This window comes from Macrotis lagotis, chromosome 1 (genome assembly GCF_037893015.1).
Source record: "Macrotis lagotis isolate mMagLag1 chromosome 1, bilby.v1.9.chrom.fasta, whole genome shotgun sequence".
Lineage (NCBI taxonomy): Eukaryota > Metazoa > Chordata > Mammalia > Peramelemorphia > Peramelidae > Macrotis > Macrotis lagotis.
In genome coordinates, this window is record NC_133658.1 from 311,014,671 (window position 1) to 311,028,516 (window position 13,846).

Below are 13,846 nucleotides of genomic sequence, written 5' to 3' on the forward strand. Positions count from 1 at the left end.
GGCTTTAACAATTTCTTCCAGTTCAAGATCTAGGAGACTGATTTTTGGCAAAGACTAACAATAGTATAGGATTAGTATGATTTCCAATGTCAAGGATTTCTTCATTCCATATATATAAATAATATCATATCATAACTATCATATAGCCTTTAGCCTCAATAAATACAAGAAAAGAAAAAAGTCTCAAACAGCAATTCTACTGAGTAGAGATGCAGTGAGCTACAGATGTGAAATGATAAACATATTGTTATATCTGGTTAATTCAACATTTGTACTTTGCTTCACTCTTCATTATAAGATAGACTTCAACATTAGCAAATGATAATAAGGTTAAAAATAGTCACTAAAAATATTTTTTAAAGTGTCAAGAACCAAATATGGTCCTGGATGAGAGGGAAGAAAATGCATCTTTCTCCAATCTTTGCAGACATGGGGCACTTTAGGTGTGGAATACTGCACATGATAGAATTGACTGAACTGCTTTTTCCTCCCTCTTTCATTTTTTAAGTCATGATTCTCTAGATAAAGGAACTGAAGGGATATATTCAGAAGTAAAAGTGATAAAAAACCAAAATCTATTAACAGCAAGATTAAAAAATTATTATTCTGTTGAAAAGAAGTGTCTCATAATGAGCAAAATTTTGTTAGGGCCAAAAGGTCATATTTAATTGCACTTTTCTTACAGGTCAATTATATATGCTATAGATTAAAAATTATCACTTACCATCAATCATCATGTAAAGGAAAAAAATTGGAAATTCACATTCAATGCCATCAAAGAGCTAAAAAAAGAATAATTCATTATTTGAATCACTAGAATCTCCCATCAAGGTTACATATCATATTATTTGTCATGCACATGAATACATATTCACTTTTTAAACAATTCTGAAATTTGACCAATTTTAGTAAAGACATTTAATTATTTAAAATTAATCCAATTTCTTATAAGTTCAATGATCAAAATAAGGCTATTTAAATTGGTACCAGAAATATTTGAAATTGAAATACTAAAAAGGTGTTTAAAAGATAAGTGGAAAATTAAATGGATAAATATTAAAAATCAAGAAAGCACACACAAAAAATTCTTTTAATACAGTCAAACTGTAGCCAGCTGTGAAATTAAATAAAATGATAAATAACATCTACTTTTCTTCAAAGTTCAATGCATACTGATTTTTTCCCAAAGTGGTAATTTTATTTCTAAACAAATCAGGAAGGTAAAATGTTACTTGAACATTCTCTAAATGTGCCATCTTCACTGATGAGAAGAAGAAAGATAACCCTGTCCTGTATTCAATCACTTTTTACTCTATTAAAGCAAACTCCTGACCACCTCTCTCACACTGATTCTCAAGTCTCCATATTGTTTCTTTTTTTCAGGAAATTCAGTCTTCTGAAACTATGATAGTGAGGGTCAGTAAAGAAAATATGAATTAGCTATCACTGAATTTTAAAGGTTTGAATCCTATCAGGTAAGGAATAAAAAAGATGCCCATATGTATATATGTATTTTACCTCAAGGAAAGAATACAAAACTAAATATATTCAAGGCATTATACTTTAAAGGGAGATGTGGACTTCCGGTCAAGATGGCGGAGAGAAGACAGGCACAGTTCTAAAGTCTCCTGATCTCTACCCCATCTATCACATGAAACAAGCCTCTTAAAAGAAATCTGACCAACAAAACCCAGAAAGAAAAGCCAGGAGAAAGAACATCTACCTCAGGATTTGTCTCTGGCAGCAGCTTTGGCCGAATTCGGCGGGTGAGTCTGGGCTCAGAGGGAGGATCAGCCCCAGATCAGCCAGATTAAAAGCTGAATTGAAACCAGGAGTCAGAGGGCCCGAGAGCCAGGCCTGTTGGATCAGCAGTGGGGTTGGACAACAGGAGCTTGGGTCGGCAGGGGAGCTGAGGCACTGGTGTTGGTACTATCCCCCTGGAGCTTGGGGATGGGGCTGGGGGAGAGTTCTGGTGCAGGAGAGCTACAGACACCATCCCTGGGCTCCTCTGGTCTGAGGAACTCTGAGTCCACGCCTCCATTGCAGCTGAGGCCTCTTCCCAAACAAACAAATGCAAACTACTTCTGCCTCAGGCCCAGGTGTGTGAGCAGAAGAACCAGACCAGCTGAGGAATGACCTTAGGTTAGGGTGAAGCCCACCATTGACTGAAGGCAAAAGAATTCAATAGCTCCAATCCCTCCCTTCAAGCAAAGGGAAAAGGCCTCAATCAAGGTCACAGACACTCCAGAGATAGCAACCAACACCTCCTACTGGCCAGCCAGAGAAACTGCACTCAGTGAGTAAAGCCTTTAGTGATTCCAAGCCCCAGTGAACCAGCCCTGCCCCCACACCCAACTAAAGGTCTTAGCAAAATGAAGAAGGGTCAGTGGAAAGGTGGATCCATAGAAAAATTCCTGGAGGAAAGACCCTAACTCAGAGAGACCTGGAACCTCTGAGGAGAATACAATCTGGCCTCCAGCACAGAAAAACTTCCTTGAAGAAATAAGGAAGGAGCTTAAAAATTTGGGAGAGACAATTAATACCCTCCAACAAGAAAATGAAACCTTAGAAAGTACAATTGGACAAATACAAAAGGAGAATAAATCTCTCAGATCATCAATTGGACCAATACAAAATGAGAATAATTCTCTCAGATCCTCAAATAAGCAAATGCAAAAAGAAATTAATTCTCTCAAAACCTCAACTGGGCAAATGGAAAGCTCTTTCAAAAGTAGAATTGACCAATTGGAAAAGGAGTTGCAAAAGGTTAATGAAGAAAACTCCTCCCCCCAAAAAAGAATGGAGTCTACAGAAACTAATGACTCCATGAAACAGCAAGAGTCAGTTCAACAAAATCAAAAAATAGAAAAAAAAAGAAGCAAGTGTAAAATACCTCATCAACAAAACCACTGACCTTGAGAATAGATCGAGGAGGGGCAACTTGAAAATTATAGGACTTCCTGAAAACATTGAAGAGAAAAAAAGCCTGGACTTAATATTACAGGATCTAGTGATGGAAAACTGCCCTGATATGGAATCGGAGGGCAAATTAGTAGTATTATCCCCACCAGAAAATGATCCTAAAATGAAAACACCAAGGAATGTTGTGGCCAAACTCCAGAATTATCAGATAAAAGAGAAAATCCTGCAAGCAGCCAGAAAGAAACAATTTAAATATCAAGGAGCCACAGTAAGGATCACGCAGGACCTGGCTGCGTCAACATTAAGGGACCGAAGGGTCTGGAATGAGATATTTCAAAGAGCAAGGGAGCTTGGAATGCAGCCAAGAATCTACTTTCCTGCAAAGCTTAGCCTTCTCTTCCAGGGAAAAAGATGGACATTTAATGAAATGGAAGAATTCCAAAAATTTCTGATGAAAAGACCAGAGCTAAACAGAAAATTTGGACATCAAACAGGAGGTTCAAGAGACACAGGAAAGGTAAAAAAAAAAGGGGGGGTAAAAGGAAAAAATGCAGTTCAGTAAGTTGAAATTGTCTATATCTCAGTATTGGAGTGGGGGAAAGATTCTCATAAATCTTGAGAATTGTAACTCTAACAGAGAGAATATACCTAGCCAGAAATGATGGACATTCATGACCTATCCATGAGACTACTATCTAATGGGATGTAACTGGATTTAACCCCAATTGGGAGAAAGACTCTAATAACTCTCAGGAATTTTGACTCTATTTGATAGAATATACTGAACTAGAAGGGACAGACGGTCAGAATTTTCTATAACTCAGACAGAATGATCTAAAAAACACTACCTCCTTAAAAAGGGGGGCAGGAAAGAGACTGGAGGAGGGAGGGGATTGAATGGGGGTAAATCTCATTACACTAAGAGGTACCAAAGAAACCTATGGTAATAGAGGGGAAGAAGGTAGCAGAGGAGAAACACCTGAATCTTCTTCTCATCAGACTTGGCTTAAAGTCAACCTACACATACTCAGTTAAGTTATAAAACATCTAACCTTTCAAGTTTTAAAAGGGGAAAAGGGGAGGGGGAGATGGAGAAAGGGAAGGGGAGAGGGGGTAAAAAGGGGAAATAACAAAAGGAAGGGAAGGGAAAAGGGAAAAATGGAAAGGGGAAAGAAAGGGGAGGGTGTGATATAGGAGGGAAACACACTGAAGGGGGTGGTATTCAGAAACAAAATACTGGGGAATATGGACAAAGGGGGAGGGGGAAAATACAAACAGAGGGAAGATAGCACGGAGGGCAATAAAGAATTAGTAATCATAACCTTGAATGTGAATGGGATGAACTCTCCCTTAAAACGTAAGCAAATAGTAGAGTGGACTGAAAACCAGAATCCTACAATATGCTGCTTACAAGAAACTCATTTGAAGCAGAGAGATACATATAGAGTAAAGGTAAAAGGTTGGAGCAAAATATATTTTGCTTCAGCTGAAGTTAAAAAAGCAGGGGTAGCAATCCTTATCTCAGACAAAGCAGAAGCAAAAATAGGGTTAAAAGAGATAAGGAAGGAAACTTTATCCTCCTAAAAGGTACCATAGACAATAAAGTCATTTCAATATTGAATATATATACACCCACTGGGACAGCACCCAAATTCTTAGAGGAGAAGCTGAAAGAACTACAGGAAGACATAAACAGCAAAACTTACTAGTGGGAGACCTCAACCTCCCACTATCAGATCTAGATAAATTGAATCATAAAATAAACAAGAAAGAAGTTAAGGAGGTAAATAGATTGTTAGAAAAAGTAGATACAGTAGACTTATGGAGGAAACTGAATGGGGATAGAAAGGAATATACCTTTTTCTCTGCAGTACATGGAACTTATACAAAAATTGACCATGTACTAGGTCATAAAAACCTAATGATCAACTGCAGAAAGGCAGAAATAATGAATACATCTTTCTCAGATCACAATGCAATAAAAGTTATATGCAATACTGGGCCAAGGAGATATAGACCCAGAACAAACTGGAAACTAAATAACCTCATTTTTAAAAAATGAGAGGACCAAAAAACAAATTATAGAAAGAATTAACCATTTTATCTTAGATAATGATAATAATGGAACAACATACCAAAATCTATGGGATTCATTCAAAGTGACTCTCAGGGGATATATTATAGCTCTAAATGCTTACATGAATAAATTGGAGAAAGAGGAAATCAATGAACTAAACATGCAACTAAAAAAATTAGAGAAAGAACAAAACAAAAATCCCCAATTAAATACTAAATTAGAAATTCTAAAAATTAAAGGAGAAATTAATAAAATCAAAAGCAAAAAAACTATTGAATTAATAAATAAAACCAAAAGTTGTTATTATGAAAAAACCAATAAAATTGATAAACCTCTCATAAATTTGATTAAAAAAAGAAAGAAGAAAACCAAATTGCTAGTATTATAAATGAAAAAGGTGAACTCACCACCAATGAGGAGGAAATTAAAGTAATAATTCGAAATTATTTTGCCCAACTCTATGCCAATAAATTTGATAATCTAAGTGAAATGGATGAATATTTACAAAAGTATAAGTTTCCCAGGTTAAATGAAGAAGTGATTAAATACCTAAACAACCCTATCTCAGAAAAAAGAAATTCAACAAGCCATTACTGAACTCCCTAAAAAAAATCTCCAGGGCCTGATGGATTCACAAGTGAATTCTACCAAACATTTAAGGAACAATTGCTTCCAATCCTATATAAACTCTTGGTAAAAATACGGTAAGATGGAACTCTGCCTAACTCTTTCTATGAAACCAATATGGTACTGTTACCTAAACCAGGAAGCATTAAAACAGAGAAAGAAAATTATAGACCTATTTCCTTGATGAATATAGATGCAAAAATCCTAAATAAAATCTTAGCAAAATGATTACAACAAGTCATCACTAGGATAATACATTATGATCAAGTAGGATTTATTCCAGGAATGCAGGGTTGGTTCAGCATTAGGAAAACTGTTAGTATACTCAATTATATCAACAACAAACCTATCAGAAATTATAGGATCATATCAATAGATGCTGAAAAAGCTTTTGACAAAATACAGCATCCATGCCTATTAAAAACACTAGAGAGTATAGGAATAAATGGACTGTTTCTTAAAATAATTAGCAGTATCTATTTGAAACCATCAACAAGCATTATATTCAATGGGGAGAGGCTAGAGGCATTCCCAATAAGATCAGGGGTGAAATAAGGGTGCCCATTACCACCACTACTATTCAATATTGTATTAGAAATGTTAGCATCAGCAATTAGAGAAGAAAAAGAAATTGAAGGAATTAGAATTGGGAAGGAAGAGACAAAACTCTCACTCTTTGCAGATGACATGATGGTCTACCTAGAGAATCCCAAGAAATCATCCAAAAAGCTACTGGAAACAATTAGCAATTTTAGTAAAGTTGCAGGTTATAAAATAAACTCTCATAATTTCTCAACTTTTCTATATATGTCTAGCAAGAAACAGCAGGAAGAGCTAGAAAGAGAAATCCCATTCAAAGTAACCTCAGACAATATACAATATTTGGGAGTCTATTTGCCAAGACAGACCCAGAATCTTTTTGAAAACAATTATAAAACACTTCTCACACAAATCAAAGCAGATTTAAATAACTGGGAAAATATCAACTGCTTATGGATAGGTAGAGCTAATATAATAAAAATGACAATTCTACCAAAACTAAACTATGTGTTTAGTGCCCTACCAATCAAAATTCCAAAAAATTACTTTAATGAGTTAGAAAAAATTGTAAGTAAATTCATATGGAGAAATAAAAAGTCAAGAATTGCCAGGAGTTTAATGAAAAAAAGTACAAAATAAGGTAGCTTAGCCCTACCCAATCAAAAAATTATATTATTAAGCATCATTCATCAAAACTGTTTGGCATTGACTAAGAAATAAAGAGGTGGACCAGTGGAATAGACCAGGTGTAAAAGCAGGAGATGATTATAGTAACCTGCTGTTTGATAAACCCAAAGAGTCCAGCCATTGGGATGAAAACTCCCTCTTTGATAAAAATTGCTGGGATAATTGGAAGTTAGTATGGAAGAAACTTAGATTAGACCAGCACCTCACACCCTTTACCAAGATAAGATCCAAATGGTTGCAGGACATAGACATAAAAAAACAATACTATAAGCAAATTAGAAGATCAAGGACTAGTCTACCTGTCAGATCTATGGAAAGGGGAGCAGTTTATGACTAAAGAAGAGTTGGAGAACATCACCAAAAAGCAATTAGATGATTTCGATTACATTAAATTAAAAAGCTTTTGCACAGATAAAACCAATGTAACCAAGATCAAAAGAAATGCAGTAAATTGGGAAACAATCTTTACAACTAATGATTCTGACAAAGGACTCATTTCTAAAATATACAGAGAACTGAGTCATATTTTTAAAACAAAAACCCATTCCCCAATTGACAAATGGTCAAAGGATATACAAAGGCAATTTACAGATGAGAGCAAAGTAATCCATAGCCATATGAAAAAAAATGCTCTAAATCATTAATTATTAGAGAAATGCAAATTAAAGCTTCTCTGAGGTACCACCTCACACCTCTCAGATTGGCCAATATGACCAGGAAGGATAATGATCATTGTTGGAAAGGTTGTGAGAAATCTGGGACACCATTACACTGCTGGTGGAGCTGTGAACTCATCCAACCCTTCTGGAGAGCTATTTGGAACTATGCCCAAAGGGCAACAAAAATGTGCATACCCTTTGACCCAGCAATACCACTCCTAGGTCTATACCCTGAAGAGATGATGCAAAAGGGTAAAAACATTACTTGTACAAAAATATTTATAGCAGCCCTGTTTGTGGTGGCAAAGAATTGGAAATCCAGTAAATGTCCTTCAATTGGGGAATGGCTTGGCAAACTGTGGTATAGGTATGTCATGGAACACTATTGTTCTATTAGAAACCAGGAGGGACAGGATTTCAGGGAAGCCTGGAGGGATTTGCATGAACTGATGCTGAGTGAGATGAGCAGAACCAGAAAAACACTGTACACCATAACAGCAACATGGGAGTGATGTTCCACCTTGAAGGACTTGTTCATTCCATCAGTACAACAATCGGGAACAATTTTGGGTTGTCTGCAAAGGAGAGTGCCATCTGTATCCAGATAAGGAGCTGTGGAGTTTGAACAAAGTGCAAGGACTATTCTCTTTAATTTAGAAAAAAACAGATATCTTATTGTCTGATCTTGTTACCTCTTAGACTTCTCTTCTTTAAGGATATGATTTCTCTCTCATCACACCCAATTTGGATCAAGGTACAACAAGGAAACAAAGTAAAAACTGACAGCGTGCTTTCCTTGGGGGGTGGGGGTGGGGGGAGGGAAGCAAGATTGGTGGAAAATTGTAAAACTCAAATAATATCTTTAATAAAAATAAATTTAAAGGGTGATGTGTAATTAACCATAGAAAAAGAGATAATGTAGCAGTAATTTGGGCAACATAAAAATCTCCTGAAATAGAAGTTCTACTTCAAACCAGTATTTATCAGACAAATTTCTATGGAGGGAAAGAAAGTAAAGGAGGAAAAAAGGACCAATTTTCCCAAAGGAATAACAAGTCAAGTAAGTGAATGTAGGGCATATCATTTATACTACATATTAGAGTACCTTAATTTCAGCTGGTTTATAATAGCGTCGGTTTGGATCTTCTAATGAAGTTCTGTAACCATCTCTCAAGAAACGCTTGAATCCATACTTTCCTTTTAATTTTCTAATAATTTTGTCAAGTGTTTGACTGAACAAAGCATCATCATCAAGGGCAAAAGCAGGGTAACTAATGCAGGGGATAAGTGCAGCATCGGTATTCTGAAGACAAAGGGATAAAACACCAAAAATATATCCTTAGAGTAATGCTATCTGTCAGCAAAGAACATCATGCTGTACTATTATGGGAATTAAACTTCATTATAGAGATGAAAGGAAAATGAACAGAAGACAACAAACAAGTACCAGAAGTTATTGTAAAAAGATCATTAGATGATATCAATTGAATAAAGTTAAAAAGCTTCTGTATGGAAAAATTGACATTATTAGAATGAAGAGAAACTATTGATTGTTTGAGGAGGAAATCTTCTCAGTGAGCATCTTTAATAACCACCTTAAATCCAAAAGGTGAAAAAATAAAATATTTAAGGAAATATATAAAAATATGGAAGTTTTAAAAATGTTTCAATAGAGATGAAAAGAATAAATGCAAACTCAAAACCAGAGGGAGTTCAAAATAGGAGAATCAAATGAAAACAACTCTGAAGCTTCACCTCTGATGAAATTTGTCAAAAATGACAAATTATGAAAAATAAATTTTGTGGGGATTGTGAAGATAAAGAATAACTATTGTACTGTATTGAAGCTATGAATAGGCATAAAAGTACTGAAAAAACAAGCTGTTAACTATGTCAAAAAATTTATGACAAAGAGAACCTAGAGAGAACTCAAATTAGTCAATATTATCAGTTATGACTAACTGACATGAGTATATTTCAGAAAGTGACAAGGATTAAGCAATAAGTCAAGGGAGATGAATGATTAATTAAATAAATGGGATAAAATTCTTTTCTTTTGTCGCAAAAAATACAAATTCTGTCATACAAAGATGTCCAGGGGCTTAGTATAGTTTATATATTTTAATCTTTAATAGCTTAAATTTGAAATAAGAATTCTGAGACACTGTATAATATATCTATGTAATATATATGTATCTGAATGTATGTAAATACATGCATTTAAATAAAAACTATGATTTCAATGCTTAAAGATTCTGATTTTGTTTATATGGATATTCCTTCTATGAATACAGATCACAATAGTCTTTGTATTTGATCTTAGACTACCTATGCTACTGTGTCTGAAAAACATGGTGAACCAGTGATGAACTTCAATGAGATGAACTGAGTTGGGTCTCAAACAAGATAAATATTTTCATTTATGAGTTATATTCAGTTATATTTGAAGCTTTTGCAAACTTGGTAGACTCAGATAAACCATGTACTATGCAGGTACAACCTTTAAGAAAGGATGATACCTCCATAGCACAATGAATAATTAGGGGATAACTGGTGGAGTGAAAAAAAGAAGATACCATATGTTGGCATACTTCCTATATTTCTCATTTATGCTAAAGTAAAATCCAAAAGAGGTTACTAAATCTGAATTTGTCTATATAATCTGTTGATATCATCAATAAAAATTATACATTTTTACAATATCAATTCATTTTACATCAAAAAACAGAAATGGGATAAAAATTTATTGCAAAGTATTTAATAGGGTAAACTAGGTGGTAGAATGGATGCAGCATGCCAGGCCTGGAGTAGGAAGACTAAGTTTCCTGAATTCAAATCTGACTTCAGACACTTACTAGTTGTGTGACCCTGGGCAAAAGACATTAAACCATATTTGCCTCAATTCCTCATCAGTAAAATGAACTAGAGAAAGAAATGGAAAACCACTCCAATATCTTGCCAAGAGAACATAAAATAGGGTCACGAAGAATTAGACATGACTAAAACAACTGAACCACAAGATTATAATGACACTTTTGCATGAATCAACAAATATGGTTCTTCTAAAATTAAATGTCAAATGTATACATTAATTTATCAAGAAGTAAGAGGGTGTGGGAAAGTGTAAAAATGGTTTTCAGGGTAAGAAAATTGGCCTCCTAATCTGTACTTTCTAGAGTGATATTTAAATGAAAGAGTAGAATCTTTTCTGGGCAAAGTTGACAATTTTAAGAAATGGATGATGGAACTGAAAAATACAATGTTAGTATGTTCTTAAAATATTCTGTAAGTTACTCACATGAGATCTGGATTCTCTTGGCAGCAGTGAACACAGAGTCTGTCTGTTTCGATTATGGGCATCAAGATCCACAAATATAACAGACCAAGAACATCCCTAGAGGAGAAGAGTAACTTCTTAATTACAAGAAAGAATTTGGAGAAATTTTAAAATTGTAATAGTCACTATTATCTTTTTAAAAAACTTTTATTAATCATTTGCTTTTACATTGCCTTTATTTCCTAATATATTCTAACTCCTATCCTTATCATAAAAGCAAAAAATAAAAAGTAAAATTAAACAAAAAAGCAGTTCAGAAAAACAAACCAATACATTAATCAATTCTTCACAATACATACATACGGTGGCACCTTTATAAAATGTCTGAACTACAGTTTAAAATGTTTTTTAAAAAAATAATGAAGTTTACATCAACCTAATGAGTGAGATAAGACATAGAAGAATGACTGAAAAATATATGAGGGGCTTAGCAGACAGATATCTTAATGTAATAAGCCAAAAAAGGCTAATGCAAAATTAGGTTTCATTAAGAAAAGAGTGGAAAAGAAAAAAGGAAAATTGCCCATATGTACAAAATATCTATTGAGCTCTTTCTCTGCTGTCAAGGAACTGGAAATAGAAGTGGGACCCATCAATCATAGAATGGCTTAACAAACCATAGCTAATTATTTAATAATAAACCACTGAGCTATAAAAATTATGAAAGTTTAAAAGAAATGTGGAATGACTTGTATGAACAAGAGTAAAATGACAAGGATCAAATGAACAATTTATACATTATTATTGTAAAGATGAACAACTTTGAAAGACTTTGGAAGTATGACCAACACATGGACCAAACTCCCATCAGTGTACATAATGAGACAGATTTTTTTTAATATAGTAAAGGTGGGATTTCTTTTTCCTTATTACAATTAGATTTTGTTTTTCTTGTCTCAGTGAGATGGGAGAGAACCAGGGAGAGAATGTGTATTGCTAAGGAAAGAAAATAAAATTGAACTTAAAATAATCAGAGACTAGAACGGGGGAGATGATGGTCCTTTTGCATACTACTCTAGTTAAAGTGATGTTTAAAGGGTCAGATGAAATACTTATAAAAGGCTTAATGTAATGCCTTGTATATAATAGTCAATTAATAAATACTTATAACATCCTTTCCCTCTTTCTTTTTCCTTCCTTTCTTCATGCCCCATTTGGGGAATATTGATACCTAGAGAATGTTCAGAAAAGAGCAACCAGGATGTTGAAAATAATCAAGTTCATGTCATAAGTGGTTGTGTTGAAGAACTAGTGTCCTGTGGCCTACAGAAAAGAATACAGAGGCTGTAATAAGGAAGGATTGGAAAAATTAAGAGCTTTACGTGGAAGTTGGAAATAGGCAAATATGGGTTCTTGGCAATAACAGTTATCAAAGGATGGAGGAGATTGGCCTCAGGGGATATCCTTCACTAGTGGTCTTCAGAAAGAAAGGGTTGGATGGTCAGTTAACAGATGTACTATAGAGAAGATTCTTGGCCAGGTTTAGACTGGCCTAAAAATGAAAGTAACTTCTAAGTCTAAAAATTTTCTATTTCTTGCTCTTGGCAAGACAGCAAATATAGTCAAAGGAGCTTTAAATAGAAAAGAAAGGGAAAAAGAGAAATTGATCAAGTTACTATACAGAAAAGTTAAAAGATAGGAAGAACAGCAGAAGAAAAGTCCAGAAATTCACAGAAGAAAAAGTCCAGAAAAAAAAGAATAATTAAACTCATTTCTTCAAATTTATGGATGACACTTCCAATCAATCATTTTAATTCAATTCAACTGAGCAAATATTTTTTTAAAGCACATACTATATGCAGATACCATGCTGGAACAAAGCAAAAATAAAAACTCATGTCCTCAGAGGGCTTACACATTATTGGTAGTAAATACCCGATGGAAAGATAAGTAAATATCTAACATAAAGAATACAAAATAAAATAAATGGGGGGAGGAAATAGGACAAGAAATTGATGGAATAATAAAAGGCCTGTAGGAGGTAGTATAAGAGCTAAATATCAAAAGGAGGTGAAGATTCCAAGAGGAAGAGGTATAGAGGGAAAGAATTCCAAGTATAGGAGCAAGGTTTTGCAAAGGTCTGGGGGTCATCATGGAGTGCTGTGTTTAAGGAATTGTATATATGTTAGTTTGGTGAGAACGAGAAAGACATTGGGAAAAAGTAATGACAAATCAATTTAGAAAGATTAGTTAGTTAGATTATAAGGGATTTTAAATGCTAGACCAGTTTTTATTTAACCCTAGAGGCAAAAGAGAGCAATCAAAGTTGACCAAATGAGAGTGACATAGTCAGACTAGAGTGATTCTAACATAAGGTGAAAGAATTGCATTATGGGTCAAGAAGATATGATCCTATTAAGAAATTCAGGAACCAAAAATAAACATAGTGAAGAGTACTTAAGGAGAGATCATTGGAGTCAGAAACAAAGAATTTTGTTCTTGAAATATACTACAAACCACCTGAACAGAAGATAATTGTGTAATCTTGGCATAGATGCATAATATATTACTTCAATTATCTACTATATGGGTTAGAAATTTCTGGCCAAAGTTGGATAACTAATAATTTCATGCCATGTCTGCAGATTTACTCCTTCAAATAGAGGAACCAAATAGAAGAAGTTCAATTCTGGATCAAATTTCAAGTATAAGAAAAAAAATCTATTACCGTGGAAATGAAAGAAAGATTGGAAGAGAATGACCCTTCCATCTCAGTAAAGTTGTCTACAGTTGGACATGTATTCTAAATTTTGAGAATACAAGTTTCCTTCCTTTTTAAATTCTTAAAATGTCCTTTAAAACTTTCTTTTTAATTCTTACTGTTAACATAACACACCAACAAATGTGAATTTTTTAAACCAAGAACAGAAAAAAAGAGGACATGAAAACATGAATATAATTTTCTGTATAATGTTTAACACAATAATACCAATGCTGTCTGCTTATTCCTTCTGCTTGTTTCTGTATATTTCTAAAAAAATTGTCAACACACATTAA

At 34.1% G+C, this 13,846-nt stretch overlaps 1 protein-coding gene across 3 annotated transcripts in view; it reads right to left on the minus strand.

The window, feature by feature from the left end:
* Positions 1 to 13,846, minus strand: part of PHKB (phosphorylase kinase regulatory subunit beta) — a 256,778-nt gene that overhangs the window by 103,563 nt on the left and 139,369 nt on the right. For all 3 annotated transcript variants that reach the window (XM_074211412.1, XM_074211413.1, XM_074211414.1), the window contains 3 exons: positions 10,811 to 10,906; positions 8,618 to 8,815; positions 725 to 782 (listed from right to left, as the gene is read on the minus strand). In XM_074211412.1, coding sequence (XP_074067513.1) covers positions 725 to 782; positions 8,618 to 8,815; positions 10,811 to 10,906 — 352 coding nt within the window. The remainder of the gene's footprint in view (positions 1 to 724; positions 783 to 8,617; positions 8,816 to 10,810; positions 10,907 to 13,846) is intronic.